This window comes from Bubalus bubalis, chromosome 10, assembly GCF_019923935.1.
Source record: "Bubalus bubalis isolate 160015118507 breed Murrah chromosome 10, NDDB_SH_1, whole genome shotgun sequence".
NCBI classification, from domain to species: Eukaryota; Metazoa; Chordata; class Mammalia; order Artiodactyla; family Bovidae; genus Bubalus; species Bubalus bubalis.
The window spans coordinates 29344997-29366157 of record NC_059166.1 but is presented as its reverse complement, the minus strand read 5'-3'; the positions used below and the strand labels follow the sequence as shown (position 1 = coordinate 29366157).

The 21161-nt window shown below is 38.1% G+C and overlaps 1 protein-coding gene across 2 annotated transcripts in view; it reads right to left on the bottom strand.

Moving 5' to 3' along the window:
• The window catches only part of MAP3K5 (mitogen-activated protein kinase kinase kinase 5), a 226637-nt gene that overhangs the window by 148106 nt on the left and 57370 nt on the right, over positions 1 to 21161 (bottom strand). For both annotated transcript variants that reach the window (XM_006052268.4, XM_025294482.3), the window contains exon 2: positions 15548 to 15687. In XM_006052268.4, coding sequence (XP_006052330.3) covers positions 15548 to 15687 — 140 coding nt within the window. The remainder of the gene's footprint in view (positions 1 to 15547; positions 15688 to 21161) is intronic.

The window sequence follows — 21161 nt, the reverse complement described above, 5'->3', positions numbered from 1 at the left end:
AAATGGTTCTCTTGAAGAAGAGTTTACCCACAGCTTACAAAAGGAGGTATCAACTTTAAAGAAAGAAAGGTACTATTTGTGCATTTTAACTCAGTACAAATAAATAGCAAACAAGACCTGAAAACATATCTAACTACTGAGGTGGAATAGTGAATGTTTGCATGTGTGCGTGCTCAGCTGCTTCAGTCGTGTCCAACTTTTTGTGATCCCATGGACTATAGCCCACCAGGCCCCTCTGTCCGTGGGATTCTCCAGACAAGAATACGGGAGTGGGTTTCCAGATCCTCCTCCAGGGGATCTTCCTGACCCAAGAATCAAACTCTGATCTCCTGCATCTCCTGCACTACAGGTGGATTCTTTACTGCTGAGCCACCAGGAAAGCCCCAGTGAATATTTAATTTGTGCTAAATCCGTTGAAGAGGAATAAAAAGGAGGAAGGGGAATAAATTTAACAGGCAACTGCAATACTTCACATCATTCAGTGGAAATGTCTTATCTACAGAGCCTAAAAAATGAAAAATAAAAACATAAACTCCAGTTCTTCAACAGTGAACTGTTTCTGAAGATGCATCACCCCACTGCAACTTCGTTCTTGCCTAAAGTCTTTCAGTTCAGTTCAGTTAATTGCTCAGTCGTGTCTGACTCTTTGCGACCCCATAAATTGCAGCACTCCAGGCCTCCCTGTTGGAGAAGGCAATGGCACCCCACTCCAGTACTCTTGCCTGGAAAATCCCATGGACAGAGGAGCCTGGTAGGCTGCAGTCCATGGGGTCGCTAAGAGTCAGACACGACTGAGTGACTTCACTTTCACTTTTCACTTTCATGCATTGGAGAAGGAAATGGCAACCCACTCGAGTATTCTTGCCTAGAGAATCCCAGGGATGGGGGAGCCTGGTGGGCTGCCATCTCTGGGGTCGCCCAGAGTCAGACATGACTGAAGCGACTTAGCAGCAGCAGCAGCAGCAGGCCTCCCTGTCCATCACCAACTCCCGGAATTCACTCAGACTCACGTCCATCGAGTCGGTGATGCCATCCAGCCATCTCATCCTCTGGCGTCCCCTTCTCCTCCTGCCCCCAATCTCTCCCAGCATCAGTCTTTTCCAATGAGTCAACTCTTCACATGAGGTGGCCAAAGTGCTAGAGTTTCAGCTTTAGCATCATTCTTTCCAAAGAACACCCAGGGCTGATCTCCTTTAGAATGGACTAGTTGGATCTCCTTGCAGTCCAAGGGACTCCTAAGAGTCTTCTCCAACACCACAGTTCAAAAGCATCAATTTTTCGGTGCTCAGCTTTCTTCACAGTCCAACTCTCACATCCACACACAACTACTGGAAAACCATAGCCTTGACTAGACGGACCTTTGTTGGCAAAGTAAAGTCTGTTTTTGAATATGCTATCTAGGTTGGTCATAACTTTCCTTCCAAGGAGTAAGCCTAAAGTCTTTAGGGGACCTTTAATCAGTGTACTCTCTGGCTGTACCAAAACATCCTCAAATATTTTCTCCAGGATGCTTTGATAACCAACCCAGGAAGCAAGGCCAACGAGACAATCCAGCCAGATAATCTAGCATAGGTCTCAATCCAAAGGAAGACAAAGACAACTTTTGAGAGCTACTTGGGACAATGTAACACTGTAGAGGTCATCATAAGGATAAATAAATGTGCAGAGTCTCCAAAATTGGAAAGTTTCTCTGCCTAACATTTAAGTAATTACAGCCAGGGGAAGGAAGTGGGAACAGCTGGTGTGAGGTTGCCAAACCAAATGGACACAGGGTGGAAGAAACAGAGTTAGCAATCAGGATCTTCTTCCTGAAAGAAAAGAAAGGCACAAGCTGGTGGTTTTTGGCTAGCAAAAAAGACCAGTGACCTTCAAGGTCTTCTCTTCTGAGATCTCTTTCTGTCCCAATGGAATGTGGCAAGTTTTCCACTAAAGTTGGGAAAAAAAGGAATCTTTCTTGCACTCCCCAGCTGCATCTTCTTACCTAATTTCAATGCCTCAAAGCTAAACAAAGATATGTCATATGGGCTGCAGTGAACACCATGAGCCTCACTGAGAAGATGGGGCTCATCTTTACCCTCTACATGCTGAGTCAGCTTAGGAAGAACACTCCAACACAGGTGTCACAAAACTGGTTCATCTTTAAAGTCAGGGAACCAAGCACACTTGTGTTTATATGCTTACATAAAAGCTCAAGTTAAAAAAAAAAAAAAAACTCAGTCTAACAAAAAACTGGAAAATCATATTTTTAACAGACATATGAAATCTGTGGACAGACATGTAGGAAAATATACCTGATGACAAGTCCAAGAATATGGGGCTTGTCTTGCTCTGATGCTTAACTGTGTGTGTAACTCTAAATCATCTCTGTGGATTTAGTTCTCATGTGTGAAGAAAGTATTCCATCTGCTCAATCTGCATAGTAACGACACTTCCCATCTCACTGGGTCATGTTTAAAGATCAAATGAAATAAATTTATGAGAGACCTTTAAGCATTTAAAGTCGTATGCAACATGAGGTATTAATACTATCAAAGCAGACAACCCCAACTCAATTCCTATGTTATCGAATACAGAGGCATCTTACACCTGCATTGTTTATGACCCTGGGAAGGAACATATCAGGATTATGGAGAAGACATATGAGCAACTGTTAATAAAAAAAACCTGTACCCAAAATCAGGTTTAATGATACCCAAACTTGAAAATAATCCTAAAAGAAATTCTAGACTTTCTTCTCCTCCTCTATAAATTTAGTTTCATGTTAAAAAATATATCTTGGTGGGAAAACTCTACTGCAAGTTGATACGTATCTTTAAACAGGTGTAAGATGCTGAAAAGTGATGTTTTATACATACAGTGCTTGAAAGAGCTTCTTAACACAAACTTCTTTTAATATGCTGTTATTATTATAATCAACTTCCTCTTCTTTGTCACCATCGCTTCTTTCAGCGAGGCTTCAGTTCAGTTCAGTTCAGTCGCTCAATCGTGTCCGACTCTTTGCAACCCCATGAATCGCAGCACGCCAGGCCTCCCTGTCCATCACCAACTCCCGAAGTTCACTCAGACTCACGTCCATCGAGTCAGTGATGCCATCCAGCCATCTCATCCTCTGGCGTCCCCTTCTCCTCCTGCCCCAAATCCCTCCCAGCATCAGAGCCTTTTCCAATGAGTCAGCTCTTCACATGAGGTGGCCAAAGTACTGGAGTTTCAGCTTTAGCATCATTCCTTCCAAAGAAATCCCAGGGCTGATCTCCTTCAGAATGGACTGGTTGGATCTCCTCGCAGTCCAAGGGACTCTCAAGAGTCTTCTCCAACACCACAGTTCAAAAGCATCAATTCTTCGGCGCTCAGCCTTCTTCACAGTCCAACTCTCACATCCATACATGACCACTGGAAAAACCATAGCCTTGACTAGACGGACCTTTGTTGGCAAAGTAATGTCTCTGCTTTTGAATATGCTATCTAGGTTGGTCATAACTTTCCTTCCGAGGAGTAAGCGTCTTTTAATTTCATGGCTGCAGTCACCATCTGCAGTGATTTTGGAGCCCAGAAAAATAAAGTCTGACACTGTTTCCACTGTTTCCCCATCTATTTCCCATGAAGTGATGGGACCGGATGCCATGATCTTTGTTTTCTGAATGTTGAGCTTTAAGCCAACTTTTTCACTCTCCACTTTCACTTTCATCAAGAGGCTTTTGAGTTCCTCTTCACTTTCTGCCATAAGGGTGGTGTCATCTGCATATCTGAGGTGATTGATATTTCTCCTGGCAATCTTGATTCCAGCTTGTGTTTCTTCCAGTCCAGCGTTTCTCATGATGTACTCTGCATAGAAGTTAAATAAGCAGGGTGACAATATACAGCCTTGACGTACTCCTTTTCCTATCTGGAACCAGTCTGTTGTTCCATGTCCAGTTCTAACTGTTGCTTCCTGTCCTGCATACAGATTTCTCAAGAGGCATATCAGGTGGTCTGGTATCCCCATCTCTTTCAGAATTGTCCACAGATCATTGTGATCCACACAGTCAAAGGCTTTGGCATAGTCAATAAAGCAGAAATAGATGTCTTTCTGGAACTCTCTTGCTTTTTCGATTATCCAGCAGATGTTGGCAATTTGATCTCTGGTTCCTCTGCCTTTTCTAAAACAAGCTTGAACATCAGGAAGTTCACGGTTCACGTATTGCTAAAGCCTGGCTTGGAGAATTTTGAGCATCACTTTACTAGCATGTGAGATGAGTGCAATTGTGCGGTAGTTTGAGCATTCTTTGGCATTGCCTTTCTTTGGGATTGGAATGAAAACTGACCTTTTCCAGTCTTGTGGCCACTGCTGAGTTTTCCAAATTTGCTGGCATACTGAGTGCAGCACTTTCACAGCATCATCTTTCAGGCTTAATTGGACCTTATTATTCAAGTACAGGTATTTCTTTTTAAAAAAACTGTATTATTGAAAAGTTACAGATATAATGAATTCTAGCATGGTAAATTATACTTTACCCATAGATTTTAGTAAAACTTTCAAGGATGCATTTTTAAAGGACTCAAATAGGATGGTGGATTGCAGTGCCACAAAGATCAACTTCCAGAGAAAGAAGCACTTATTTATAATGAACAAACAGGTCTAGAATTCAGCTGGGTGGAAGGTGGGAGGCTTTCAGACTCACACCCTCTGTGTGCAGAGGTATTCCTTCTTGCTTTTTAAGGTATTGAAATTCATAAGCCTGTGATGAAAATCTCTACAAATGAAGAGAACACGCTCAGAGATGTGATGACATCCTCCATTCTCTGTGTGGCATAGATTTCCTTCTCCTTTGGATGAGATGGCAATAAGATGCTAGACACAATGAGATGGGGGAGGGTAAAGGAGGTTAGGAAGGAAAGCAAGGGCATCCTTTGTCCAGTATACACATAATTCCTTTGAAGATGTAATCTTGTTACCTGACATCAAAGAAAACTGGATTTTCCAGTCACAAGCCCTTTCATAAACCTCAGAGATACAACAACTGGAAATCCAGTCCTGCTAAAGAAATCTTCATCTAGTTTGTCAGTTCAAGATCTTGAGAGAAAATCTTCATAAAGCAGTGCTAACAGGTATTTATTTATCTATTTCTCCCCAAAATTACCTCCCTTTCCCCCCACTTTGACATGGAATTACATAGCTCAGAGGAAAGTTAGATCATTTCTAAAATAAGTAAAATAAAAGAACTAGAACTTTTTTCTCTCAATAGAAAATATTTTTTCCATGAAATATTAAGAAGGATATGTGATGATTATATTGGACAGAGGAGATACAGAGGGCCATGGTTTACAAATCAATGGCCAGTTATTAAGTTAGTAAGAGACTTAAGAAAATGTCCAGGAGCAGCACTGTTCCGTGGAGCACTGCCAATATTTCTGGTGCACAAATCATTAGACTACTTTATAGGATCATATTCTCAAATGACTTTTTTTTCCCTAACGTTTACCATCTACTTTGTACCACTAAGGTAAGTGCTACTTTAGAGTGCTGAAAAGAATGTAGTAAAAATTCATTATTAAACTAAGAAAATCATAAACCTTTGGGAAAATACAAATTTTAATTTCATACTCAATTCAATCTAAAACTAAATTCATCTTAGTTCTTTATCTTGGTAAAAGAGATAAAACTTTAAGAAAAGGAAGTAGTGGTGTAAGAGGAAAAAAAAGCTTTTTGAGTTTAAGAACACTCTAGAATCTGAGCTAATTTGCCAAATACATGTGAAAATTCAACTTAAGTTCAAGGTTGCTGTTGTTTAGTTACCAAGTCGTGCCCGACTCTTTTGCCACCCCGTGAACTGTAGCCTGCCTGGCTCCTTGGTTCATGAGATTTCCCAGGCAAAAACACAGGAGTGGGTTAGCATTTCCTCCAGGAGCTCTTTCTGACCCTGGGATCAAACCTGAATCTCCTGCACTGTAGACAGATTCTTTACCACTGAGCCACCAGGGAAGCCCTAAGTTCAAGGTATTTATAACAAAATTCCTTCGATCTCCTCAACAAATTACTAGAAACTAGTATTGGGCTGGCCAGAAAGTTCATTTAGGCTTTTCCATAAGATGGTATGAAAAAACCTGAATGAACTTGCTGGCTAGCCCAATATAATCATCAAAATTCACAGCATTGATATCACTGCCTGGTCTTCTAAAAATTATAACCATTTGTTTCAAGTGGAAATGAATATTATCAGCAAAATGGACTCAATATCTAATTTTTCACATACAAACTCCAATGGAGATTGAGTCCCTCTGTACCTACAGATAAACATCATGGGTCTAAGTACCATGCAACTGTTTGATTGAGCAACTACGATAGTCCCCAAGGTTCATCCATGTAGTAGCATGTGGCAGAATTTCCTTCCTTTTTAAGGCTGAATATACCACATTTCATTTTATCCATTCATCTACTGATGGACATTCAGGCTCCTTCCATATTTGGCTATTTTAAGTAATGCTGTTATGAACATGGGTGCATAAATATCTCTTTGAGATCATGCTTTCAATGCTCTGAGATATATATATCCAAAGTGCAACTGCAGGATCATATTAAAAAATTGCCATATTGTTAAAAATTGATGATTTTTCAAGGGGTAATTTAGTGACAATGTTACATATTTTGGTTTGTGCACCCACAGTTTCATGCTAGTCAGATCCCGATCTAGAAAATACTTGTTGCATTGAGGCAGAGGAAGAGTTTCAGCCACCAAATATGTAGCTACTATATTCAGTGAGATGGCAAAGGATTAAGCATGTGGATAGACTGCTGTAAAGAGCAGTTTATGAAAGCAAATCCCACCTGGAAAGTGACATTTCAAGCAATGGTTACAGAGGAAAACACAACTAAATTTCTTGAATAAGGAATGATCTCACATAATCATTATGTTTCAATATAAGCCCTGCCACCACTAACTGGTATGCATATCAATCTCTAGACAAATATTTATTCTGCAATGGATAAAATGGGAATAAAGCCTATCTTAGTGCAGAAATAATAATTCCAAATGCATGTGAGGCCTTCTAACCACAGTCAGAACATTAGGAAAAAATATTTGAGATTCAAATGACCAAAATATATTTAAGTTATCGTAAAGGATACATAGGGGCTTCCCTGGTGGCTCAGAGGTTAAAGCATCTGCCTCCAATGTGGGAAACCCAGGTTCAATCCCTGGGTTTGGAAGATCCCCTGGAGAAGGAAATGGCAACCCACTCCAGTACTCTTGCCTGGAGAATCCCATGGACGGAGGAGCCTGGTAAGCTACAGTCCACGGGGTCACAAAGAGTCGGACACGACTGAGAGACTTCAAAAGATACAGAAAGTAACAGACTATAACAATTTTTTTCATTAAAAACATTAGTTATGAAATATTTAAAGAATATCAAACTTAGTTATACACTCCTTTAGCACAGCAAAGAAAACCACCAACAAAACAAAAAGGCAATCTAATAAATGGGAAAAGATAATTGCAATATATCTAATAAGAGGTTAATATCCAAAATAAGTAAAGAACTCATACAACTCAATTTTTTAAAAATCAATTAAAAATGGACAGGAGATCTGAATAGACATTTTTAAAAAGAAGACATACACTTTTCAACAGGTATATAGAAGACGCTCAACATCACTAATTATCAGGCAAAGAAATCAAAACCACAATGAGATATCATCTCACATCTGTCAGAATGGCTATTATAAAAAGACAACAAACTGTTGTCAAGAATATGCAGAAAAGGGAACCCTCATGCATTGTTGGCAGGAATGTAAATTGGTGCAGTCTCTGTGGAAACAGTATAGAGGTTCCTCAAAAAATTAAAAATAGAACTATCATTTTTGTTGTTGTTCAGTCATCCAGTAGTATCCGACTCTTCATGACTCCATGGACTGCAGCATGCCAGGCCTCCCTGTCCCTCACCATCTCCCAGAGTTTGCCCAAGTTCATGTTCGTTTCATCAGATACCGTCCAACCATCTCATCCTCTGATGCCTCCTCTCCTGCCCTCAATGTTTCCCAGCATCAGGGACTTATCCAATGAGTCATCTGTTCGCATCAGATAACCAAAATATTGGAGCTTCAGCTTCAGCATCAGTCCTTCCAGTGAATATTCAGGGTTGAGCTCCCTTAAGATTGACTGGTTGGATCTCCTTGCTGTCCAAGGGACTTTCAGGAGTCTTCTCCAGCACCACAGTTTGAAGGCATCAATTCTGTGGTGTTCTGCCTTCTTTACAGTCCAGCTCTCACAACTGCATGTGACCACTGGGAAAACCATAGCCTTGACTATACGGACATTTGTCATATATGATGTGATCTAGCAAATGCACTTCTGAGTGTTTATTCAAAGAAAATGAAAACACTAACTTGAAGAGATATATGCACCCCCATTCACTGCAGCATTGTTTACACTAGCCAAGATATATAAGCCACCTAGATGTCTATCAATAGATGAATAGATAAAGATGTGCTACACACACACACAAACACACACACAGGAATACTACTCAGCCATAAAAAGAATGAAATCGTGCCATTTGCAACAACATAAATGGAACTAGAGAATACTTATGCTGAGTGAATATCTAAGACAACCTCCATATGATGTCACTTATATGTAGAATTAACAAACAAAAGAGGCAAACAAAACAAAATAAAAATAGACTCATAGATACAGAGAACAAACTATAGTTGCTAAAGGGGAGGGATCTGTGAAGATAAGGAAAACTGGTGGAGGGGATAAAGTGGTACAAGTTTCCAATTATAAAATAAGTAAGTCATGCAGATATAGCATAGGGAATAACAGGAATAAAGTACTTCGACCACCTGATGCAAGGAGTCAACTCATTGAAAAAGACCCTGACTCTGGGAAAGATTGAGGGGAGGAGGAGAAGTGGGGGACAGAGGATGAGATGGTTGGATGGCATCACCGACTCAGTGGATGTGAGTTTGAGCAAACGCTGGGAGATAGTGAAGGCCAGGGAAGCCTGGCATGCTACAGTCCATGGGGTCACAAACAGTAAGACATGACTTAGTGACTGAAAACAACACAGGGAATAATATGGTCAATGACATTGTAATGTACTATATATAGAGAGAGATGGTAGCTAGAATTGTGGTGATCATTACTATGTTATACACTTGAAATTAATACAATATTGTGAGTTGATTATACTTCAATTTTAAAAATTAACAAAATTTTTCACACACCCATGGATATACCATCCAGACTTAGAAATGCAATGCATATATAGTTGAAGACTCCTTAATTCTATTCCACCTATACTTCAAAGAAGTATTCATAATTTATTTATAATTCTCATATATACTTCTATCCTTTATTACATAAATGTATAAAGAGCATTGTCTTGCACGTGATTGCATTTTGTATAGATGGCATCATACTGTACTCATGCTTCTATACTTTGTTTTTTCCTCTTAACATTGTTTTTGAGATATACTAATAGTGGTACAGAAAGCTCTAGTTAATTCAATTTTAAGTGCTCTAAATATTCCATTAAATGACTAAACCAGAAAGTATTTATATTCATTCTTCTGTTGATAGATATTTACCAATTTCTGTGACGGGAGTATCACCACAAACAATGTTAACATAAGCTTTCTTGACTATATCACCTTATGCATGCTAAAGACTTCTTTAAACAGAAATGATCTTTATTTTTCTCAAAAAATAAAAGAATCAGAACTTCTTAACATTACAGATCAGTGCATTTTAAGAAAACTATCACAACCTACATATTTGAAAGAGTTAAATGAAAATGACAAACTGGGTAAGAAAATCTTCTTTCTGTAACTTTCAAAAGTAAATTTAAAATGAAATTTTAGAGGATTTGGTATGATTAATCTATTTTGAGTAATTTCCCTGTGTATCCCAATATGCCTTTATTTAAGATTTTTTTATTACTTTATTTTAAAAATTTTTATGAGGCATAATTGACATATAGCATTATATTAGTTTCAGGTGGGCCATATAATGGTTTGATATTTGTATACATTGCAAAATAATCATTTCAATACATGTAGTTAACATCTGTCACTATAGATCCTTACAAAATTGTTTTATCTTATAAGAACTATTAAGGTCTACTTTCAAAAAATATTTTTTAAAAGAGAAAGAGATTAGTTGAGACTACTAATCTGGGCAGAAGAAATATCAGTGGAACTATAACTATTCCATTAAATGACTATACCACAAAGTATTCATATTCATTCTTCTGTTGATGGATATTTACCAATTTCTCTGGCGGAGGGATTATCACAAACAAAGTTAACATAAACTTTCTTCATTATGTCTTCATATGCAAGCCAAAGATTTTTTTTTTTTTTTAACAGCACACATCTAGAGACAGAACTGCTGACTCTCGGTGATAAACTCAGTTGATATTATAAGCTATTGCCAAATCGATCTTCAAAAGGTAGTGCCAACATACTCTTCTACCAGCAGTGCATACACCTCCCACACTTCACAGCCCTGCCATTGGTATAATAAGGGCTTTTAATTGTTGACTATCTGATAGTGTGAATGATATTTCCTTGTTTTGTTTTGTTTTGCTTTTATATGAAGCATTATTCAAAAGTGAGTGGGGAGTGACCTAGGGAAAAGAGAGGGAGCTAAATTAGGGAGAAGGAGAAGGAGTCAAGATTTATAGGTGAGAGGTGTTGTTATAAAGGAATTTCTTTTTGTTTTTGTCTTCATTTATTTTTTACCTTTCTATTTTATATTGGAGTACTGTTGATTAACAATGTTGTGATAGTTTCAGGTGTGCAGCAAAGTGATTCAATTATACGTATCTATTCTTTTTCTGCTCAATATTATGTAACAACTTAAACAGCAAAAGAATTAATAAAGGAATTCCTGATGGGAGAAGAAATGGTTCATTAAAACAACTTCCTCACTCTACACAACAGCCATTCATTTCTCCCAAGCTCTTTCTGATGACAGATGGATTCCATGCTATTTGTCCCACAGCGCATCAGCCAATAGTTCCAGACCTACAGTTCCATTTACTGAGAGACCCCAAATGAAGATCTGATCATTTCTATAGTGTACCAAATAAATCAGAAAACAATTGTTACAGCAGTTTCTGATTTTCAAACAAACGTAAATCTCAGCAGAGTCTCATTAATAGGCACATAAGATGTTTTCATGTTATCTATTTAAAGAAAATTGTGTTATTACTTTAAATAAGTTTTTTCCTATTTGCTAAGGAAAAAATATCTATCAACTTCCCTTTCTCAAAGGGGAATGATGATCTTCTTTCTGAAAAAAAAATATTTCATTCTTGCTACCATGAGACAGTACTTGTAATTTAAAACTGATACAAATTCTATTGCAAATACATGATCTGATTAGAGTCTAAATATCCTTTCATTTGCATACTGAGACATAGATTTTAAGTACTTGTATGGTTCCTATCTATCAGGAGCTTAAACTTCAAAAAAAAAAAAAAAAACTTTCCTGCGATTTCTTCCTAAGAATTTGCCGCCAAAGAGAAACAGTTCTTTTCAACAAAGAACAGTAGATGGAAATAAAACTGGTGCAGGTGTATTTTCTAGATGTCCAAAGAACCAATTTGAGTGAAGCTAGATATGCAACAAGAATAGCATTCTCATTCTGTCTTGCCCTGTGAAAACAGGGAGATACTTCATTTTTATTTTATTTACCTAATCCATATATAATATATTATTTATAAATATCTATTATTTTGCCTATTTCACAGCAGCTTTCCTTTCTGTTGCTAGATGGTAGGGATAACAATTTCACTTATACCTACCTGCAGCAGAAATAATTTTTAAAAATTAAAAATACACACACACACACACACACACAGCCTTCCTCAGTAGCAGAACCCAAGGAACCCAGGGCTCAGAGGAGGTTGTTAAGACTGAAGGAAAACACCTTCTACCCTAGAATTTTGTACTTTGCAACCAGATACTTGGGCCAGGTACAAACTAAACAAGAAAATAACAGAAGCTTACATTTAATGGAAGGAGGAAGACAAAAGAAGGGATGGATGTTACATGAAACAACTCAGGACGTATGGCTGATGGGTTTTTCTAAATGAACACACTTAAGAATGTCTGCTATCCTTCTAACCAGAAGTAACTGGAGTCAAGTTTAGTGGTCAAGGGGGCCAGACTTTGGACTCAGGCAGACCTGGACCCAAAGTTTCTACATCACCTTGGGCAAATGATTGATGTCAGAATCTCAGTTTGCAATCGTATAATTTGGTGATGGTATATACACCTCAAAACTCAGGAGACACAGGTTCAATCCCTGGGTCAGGGAGATTCCCTGTAGGAGAGCATGGCAACCCACTCCAGTATTCTTGCCTGGAGAATCCCATGGACAGAGGAGCCTGGTGGGTTACAGTCCATAAGGTTGCACCAAGTCAGACACGATGAAGTGACTTAGTGCACACATGCATATACCTCAAAGTAATGTTTTAAGAATTAATCCGGTCCCATCACTTCATGGCTAATAGAAGGGGAAAAAGTGGAAGCAGTGACAGATTTTATTTTCTTGGGCTCCAAAATCACTGCAGATGGTCATTGCAGCCATGAAATTAAAAGACGCTTGCTTGCTCCTTGGAAGGAAAGCTATGATAAACCTAGACAGCATATTAAAAAGCAAAGACATCACTTTGCTGACAAAGGTCCGTCTAGTCAAAGCTATGGTTTTCGAGTAGTCATGTATGGATGTGAGAGTTGGACCATAAAGAAGGGTAAGCACCAAAGAACTGATACTTTTGAATTTTGGTGCTGGAGAAGACTCCTAAGTCCCTTGGATAGCAAGGAGATCAAACCAGTCGATCCTACAGGAAATCAATCCTGGGGGACTGATTCTGAAGATGAAACTCCAATACTTTGGCCACCTGATGAGAACTGACTCATTGGAAAAGACAGTGCCGCTGGGTAAGACTGAATGTAAAAGGAGAAGAGGGCAAAAGAGGATGAGATGGTTGAATGTCATCACTGACTCAATGGACATGAGTTTGAACCAACTCTGGGAAATGGTAAAGGACAGGGAAGCCTGGCGTGCTGCAGTCCATGGGGTCACAAAAAATTGAACATGACTTAGCAACTGAACAGCAATACAATAACAAAAGGGCTTAGTACCTAGCACATAGTAAGTGCTCAATAAAAAACAGCAATTATGTATTGTACACAAGAAATGAGCATATTTTAGATAGACAAGCCTCTTTAAAGAACTCTTTTATTCAAATACCAATAACACTTTTATACAAAGGCTGGCTGAAAGCTATTAAATAAGTCAGTGTATTTGTCCCACACAAAGTTCTGATAAGATTAGCTTTATCTCTTTCTCTCAAATGTAATTTTAAAAAATTTCCCTAGGAAAGAATGGGCATAAAATTAAATCACCAGATACCAGTAGGACAAGAATAAAAATACTATAGAGTGAAAAATGTCCAACACAACACTGCCTGCTTAAAATGAATTTACTGCAAAGAAAATAGAAGAGAAAGAATAAAATAACCTCTTCACCAACTTGCTAATATAGGTTTCAGTTCAGTTCAGTTCAGTCGCTCAATCATGTCTGACTCTTTGTAACCCCATGAATAGCAGCACACCAGGCCTGTCCATCACCAACTCCCCAAGTCCACCCAAACCCATGTCCATTGAGTCAGTGATGCCATCCAACCATCTCATCCTCTCTCATCCCCTTCTCCTCCTGCCCTCAATCTTTCCCAGCATCAGAGTCTTTTCCAATGAGTCAGCTCTTCACATCAGGTGGCCAAAGTACTGGAGTTTCAGCTTCAACATCAGTCCTTCCAATGAACACCCAGGACTCATCTCCTTTAGGATGGACTGGTTGATTTCCTTGCAGTCCAAGGGACTCTCAAGAGTCTTCTCCAACACCACAGTTCAAAAGCATCAATTCTTTGGTGCTCAGCTTTCTTTATAGACCAACTCTCACATCCATACATGACTACCGGAAAAACCATAGCCTTGACTAGATGGACCTTTGTTGGCAAAGTAATGTCTCTGCTTTTTAATATGCTGTCTAAGTTGGTCATAACTTTCCTTCCAAGGAGTAAGCGTCTTTTAATTTCATGGCTGCAATCACCATCTGCAGTGATTTTGGAGCCCCTAAAAATAAAGTCAGCCTCTGTTTCCCCATCTATTTGCCATGAAGTGATGGGACCGTATGCCATGATCTTCATTTTCTGAATGTTGAGCTTTAAGCCAACTTTTTCACTCTCCTTTTTCTCTTTCAAACAGTACTAAATCTCTTCATCAACCTGCTAATTTGGTTGCCAATACAGGTTGCAAAGAGTACTAAATCAAACTTTAATTAAAAATGCATCATCATGAAATGTATGGTACATTAATTAAAGGGGTAAATCTGGGGTAAGATTAAGTTTTTGCTGTTGTTTAGCTGCTAGGTAGGGATTTCCTTAAAGAATTGCTCCAGGTGAAAAACAGATTACACAGACAGGAAAAATCTCTTACAACTATTTCAGAGTATTCTGGGAAGGAATATCCAATCAATCCCCAGCACAATGGCCTGGCATGCAGAAAATGTATTTGCTAAATGACACTGCATATTTTGTAGAGAAAGCCATACAAGCTTTAGATACTCAGATAAAAGCAAAACACGACTACATTTTTTCCTTGGGTTTGGGGTTAGAGATCTTCATATACCAATTCTGAAGTGATTAGAAGTATGGTTCTGGGTTTCAGGACTCCACATCCCAAGGTTGGGTTTATTTGAATTAATTTTTTTTGTATTTTACCAAGGTTGGCTTGGATTTGGGAACCTGAAGTGACGAATAAGAAAAAGCCACAAAGAGCTAGATGGAAGTTTCACAAAGGAAATGATTGATTATGAGGTTTGGCATGAGTTACATGATGAACTGTTAGATGCTTTTCAAAGAATCATACAGTGTAAAATCATTTGGTGTTGCAAAAGCATTTTAGGCAATCTTCTTGAATGGAGAAAATACCCTCCTATCATTAAGTTCCTCTCATGGAGAGAATGCCATGAGACACGTTGAATTTTGTAGACAAATATGGTACGTTTTTCTTCCTCCTCTTCCCACTTTAACTGAAATCATATCCCAGTGACAGAAGATGGCAATTTTCTGGTGATAGAGAATTTGTACTCGGAGAATTTTCAGTAGGCAGCATACTTCTAGTAGGTGATAGGTGTGCCCAAGGAAACTCCCAGTGCTGACACAGCGTGAGGGCTGACCACACGTCAGGCACCCTCTTCTTTCTCCAGTGTGTTCAGTGCCAACTTCCTGTTCACAACCATCTCCTCAGCTGCAATTCCAACTGGAGCTCAGAACTCAATACTAAGTTTTCCCACTAACTGTGTATCAGCAAATTTCCACACTGAATTACAGCTAAACCTTGCAATGTAACTAGTTACTGTTGCATAATTATTTGACTGACAATAACATCCTTCCACAAACATATGCTACTTGATTTTTTTTTTTTCTGGTTAATGGAGAGGTATCCCTAAAACTCTGGGGCCTAAAGTAAATATTTAGTAAACAAGTAAAGTACCTTCAGTGACTGCAGAGAGTCTGAATTAGTATCACAGTAGAGGATGATGTTGTTGGCCATGCTGAAACTTTCTCTCACTCCGAGGTGGTAAAATAAGGATGGTTGTCGGAAGGCATCACTCATCTCCACCACGGCGATATCTGCAAACAGAAAACAAAGTCCCCCAAATGATGACACCTAAATAATGCTCAGTAAGCACTTTTTTGTTTCAATAACTTAGTATTCAAAGAGGAAATGATAGGGATTTTCCCTCTTCATTTACCACTGAATTTTAAATTAGCAGTTCTATCGGAAGTGGTTTTACAAACTGCAGCAAAACTGCATTTTTTTTTTTTAAAGAAAAGGATCATGTAATTACTGGAAACTAAGGAGAGTCTGCAATGGTGGAAATGGGGCTAATGCACTCTGTTAAATTTTAACACTGAAAACAAGCTAACTAACTTTCCAGAAGTAGATCCATGGGAAACAGCAGTTAAGTTATCAATGTAAAATGAAATTTTAAGAAGCAAACAGGTAAAATTATGACTCAATCCAGAGCTAAATTTTATAACAAATATCTAGCAAGTCCTTAGCAAGTATAATTGAGAAAAAGAGGAAGCAAAGGTATAGAAATTATGACTAAGAGAGAGAATACAACTATAGATACAAGTTCTTCCAGACTTCACAGATGACTAACACCAAGGTAGCATTAACTTGGTACCAAAATTTGACAGTGTCACAAAAATAAAATTCAGATTAGTTTCAAATTCATTTATATATACAGACAGAAACATGAAAGAAAAATGAGCAAAATGTACCAAGCACTATATACCATAAGAACACTAGATCATGGATTTAAAATTTATTTGGGGAATGCAAGGATGGCTCAGTGGAAAAAACTCATCAGTGTTCCCAAAGATTCCTTAGTACTTTAGGTAAAATTCAGAATCCACTTTTCATTAAAAATAAGTGCAAACTGAAAATATAAGGGCACATCTTTAAATTGAAAAATAATATGTATTTCATAACAGCTTTGTACTTTCACAGGTATTCCCATGAAAATCAGGAAAAAGACAAGGCTGTCTTTTTTCTTACTACCAGTACAGTATCTGAAAATCCTAACTGATGCAATAAGATTTAATGAACAGAGATATAATTCTATAAAATAATTATCATTACTTGCAGATGTTACGATTACCAACCAAAAAACCACAATAGAATAAATTAAACAACTATCATATGTATTAATGCAAAATTATGAAAACCAACAGCTTCCTTTAAAATCATAATAAGCTTCTGGAAAATATAATAAATAGATCCTACTCAAAATTAAAAATATTAGCATATAACAAATTTAACAAGTGACACTAATTTGTTTAAAATATATGCAATATGTGATAGATGAAAGGTTAATATCTTTATTGTTATCTCTTATCTCTTTATCAGTTCAGTTCAGTTGAGTTGCTCAGTTGTGTACAACTCTTTGCGACCCCATGGACTGCAGCACGCCAGGCCTCCCTGTCCATCAACAACTCCCGGAGTTCACCCAAACTCATCTCTATTGAGTCAGTGATGCCATCCAACCATCTCATCCTCTGTTGTCCCCTTCTCCCACCTTCAATCCCTCCCAGCAGCAGGGTCTTTTCAAATGAGTCAGCTCTTCACAACAGGTGGCCAAAGTATTGGAGTTTCAGCTTCAACATCAGTCCTTCCAATGAACACTCAGGACTGATCTCCTTTAGAATGGGCTGGTTGGATCTCCTTGCAGTCCAAGGGACTCTCAAGAGTCTTCTCCAACACCACAGTTCAAAAGCATCAATTTATCTCTTATTGGTCAATTTAAAACAAATAAGCAACCATAAAACATTACATTATAGAAAATTAGGCTGTGGACATAGGGAGGTAAAATCACAAAAGTGTAACTAAAATGGCAACATCACATATCAGATCAGATCAGATCAGTCGCTCAGTCGTGTCCGACTCTTTGCAACCCCATGAATCGTGGCACGCCAGGCCTCCCTGTCCATCACCAACTCCCGGAGTTCACTCAGACTCACGTCCATCGAGTCAGTGATGCCATCCAGCCATCTCATCCTCTGTCGTCCCCTTCTCCTCTTGCCCCCAATCCCTCCCAGCATCAGAGTCTTTTCCAATGAGTCAACTCCTCACATGAGGTGGCCAAAGTACTGGAGTTTCAGCTTTAGCATCATTCCTTCCAAAGAAATCCCAGGGCTGATCTCCTTCAGAATGGACTAGTTGGATCTCCTTGCCGTCCAAGGGACTCTCAAGAGTCTTCTCCAACACCACAGTTCAAAAGCACCAATTCTTTGGTGCTCAGCCTTCTTCACAGTCCAACTCTCACATCCATACATGACCACAGGAAAAACCATACCCTTGACTAGACGGACCTTTGTTGGCAAAGTAATGTCTCTGCTTTTGAATATGCTATCTAGGTTGGTCATAACTTTCCTTCCAAGGAGTAAGCGTCTTTTAATTTCATGGCTGCAATCACCATCTGCAGTGATTTTGGAGCCCAGAAAAATAAAGTCTGACACTGTTTCCACTGTTTCCCCATCTATTTCCCATGAAGTGATGGGACCGGATACCATGATCTTAGTTTTCTGAATGTTGAGCTTTAAGCCAACTTTTTCACTCTCCACTTTCACCTTCAAGAGGCTTTTTAGTTCCTCTTTACTTTCTGCCATAAGGGTGGTGTCATCTGCATATGTGAGGTTATTGATATTTCTCCCGGCAATCTTGATTCCAGCTTGTGTTTCTTCCAGTCCAGCGTTTCTCATGATGTACTCTGCATAGAAGTTAAATAAACAGGGTGACAATATACAGCCTTGACGTACTCCTTTTCCTATTTGGAACCAGTCTGTTGTTCCATGTCCAGTTCTAACTGTTGCTTCCTGACCTGCATACAAATTTCTCAAGAGGCAGATCAGGTGGTCTGGTATCCCCATCTCTTTCAGAATTGTCCACAGTTTATTGTGATGCACACAGTCAAAGGCTTTGGCATAGTCAATAAAGCAGAAATAGATGTTTTTCTGGAACTCTCTTGCTTTTTCCATGATCCAGAGGATGTTGGCAATTTGATCTCTGGTTCCTCTGCCTTTTCTAAAACCAGCTTGAACATCAGGAAGTTCACGGTTCACATATTCCTGAAGCCTGGCTCGGAGAATTTTAAGCATCACATATAAGTTTAAACATCACATATAAAACTATTCTGTATCTCACTCCTAATAAATGAACACTAAATCAATACAAAGTTTTTTTTCCTATCAAGGGGCCGAAGATATTTCAAAATACCCAATGAAGATGCAGAGAAATGGTATTCTTACATGCTATGGGGAAGTGTAAACTCTTCAGGAGATCTTGAGTCCTTAAAATTATGCATATTCTTTGACTCAATAATTTCATTCCTAAGAATTTATCCTGAGAAAATTCCTATACATGTGGCAGATTTACTTGTAAGTATATCCACTGAAATATTATTTTTGCAGTAACGTTGGAAAAATGCCTAAATATACATTATTAGAAAAATGACCACACATACACACACACACACACTATATTTAGGAAAAAAGTAAAATATATACATTATAATGTATAGCATACACATTAAAACATAATGTATACATTATCATCAATTTATTATTATATATATTCTATATGTATAGATGTACACGATGAAAAAATTTTGCAAAGTTGTACAGCAAAATGTAAACTGTGATAACAACTGTGTAATGGAATTATGACTTATCTTTTCCTCTTTATGCCTTCTATATCTTGTACAATTTCTATTATGAACACTGATTACTTTTGTAATTTAGGAACCCACCAAAATATAAAAAGAACATTGAAGACCTGCATGCAATCAAAGTGTAACCCTTTTATAAAAGGAACACAGACCCTCAAGAGGTTGTTTGATTCAGCCGGCCTTATCTAATGAATATGAAATTAGAGTCTACATTCTGTGAAGGAGAAATAAATCAGATCAAATGAAAGCTAAAGACCCAGAAGATTTAGTGAGGTTATAAAAGGGGAGGGCAAGTCAAAGGAGCTTCAAAAGATACTTTTCAAGGCTAGCCATGACTTCAAGGCTCTCTAATAGAAATAGAGAGTTTTCTTCTGGGGTCCTTAACATTTCTACAACAAAAATCAACACATGAAAAAAATGAGTCACTGCACCCCACCCACGTGGCCCATCTGCCTCAGGCACCCACTCGGCTTCCTCCTCCCACAGATGCCAGCCACTCACAGTCAGCCACACAGCGTTAAAATCAAGAGACAGCATACAGTATGGCTGAGAGAAACGAAATAAAACAGCTGCTGATGAGAAAACAAACGAGAGATAGCAAAGAAAAATATTAAGTAGTGACAATAGGGGGTGAAATGGGTTCTTTCTAGAGAACTGATTCGTGGAATTTGTTGCTAAAATAAAATAGAAATGCCACAGAAGGCTTTTAGATTAAGAGAGAAATGAGACACGTAAAATAAATGGTACAAGTAGACTAAAATATATATTCATTAGATCTGAACATGGAAACAGGAACAGACCCATGTGGGATGCAATATACAACATTAAAAATGTTTATTTGTGTAGTAATTTTAAAATACCATAAGACAGTATGATAACAGAGGAAGGCATTCTTCCTACTTCAAATTCAGTCAAGTGATTTGTTCTAATGTATTTGTATTTTTTTCTGAATATATTTTAAAAATTTCCATAGCATAATATTCACTCTTTCATCTTCTTTGATAACATGTTCAAAGCACGTGCCTCCCCCCCCTTTTTATTGCTGAGTTTGTTTTCTTAATGTGAGTTTTGTCTGTTTTTATATTGATATTTTTCCTTTGTCAGATATGTGATTCACAAATACTTTCTCCCTGTTTGTGATCTGCCTTTTCATTCTGTTAAGTGTCTTTAGGAGAGAGGAAAATTTTAACTTTAAGCCCAATTTACCGATTTTTTCTACTATGGATTGTGCTTTAGGTGTGGTATCTGAAAAAAATCTTTGCCTAACCCAAGTCACAAAAGTTTTCTCTTATGATTTTTATTGAAAGTGCTATACCTTTTATACCTTACATTGAAGCTTATGATGCATTTTGATTTTTTCTTCCAAAAATTTTTGGATGGTCTATTCTATTCCATTGATCTATGTATTTACTTTTTGCGAATACAGATGTTTCTCAACTTACAATGAGGTTATGTCCAGAAAAACCCATTGTAAGTTGAAAATACTGTAAATTTAAATACATTTAATACACTTAACCTACCAAACATCATAGTTTAGCCCAGCCTGCCTTCAATGTGCTCAGAACACTTATACTAGCCTATAGTTGGGCAAAATCATCTAATGCAAAGCCTATTTTATATTAAAGTGCTGAATATCTCATATAACTTATCAAATAGCGTACCGAAAGTGAAAATGGAATGCTGTATGGGTGCAGAATGGTTGTATCGGTTGTTTCTCCTCCTGATTGCCTGGCTGACTGAGAGCTTTGGCTCTCTGCCCAGCATCACAACTGAGAATGTATCACTAAGCTGGGAAAAGATCATAATTCAAAATTCAAAGTATGGGTTCTACTGAATGGGTATCATTTTTGCGCCATCAAAGTAAAAAAAAAT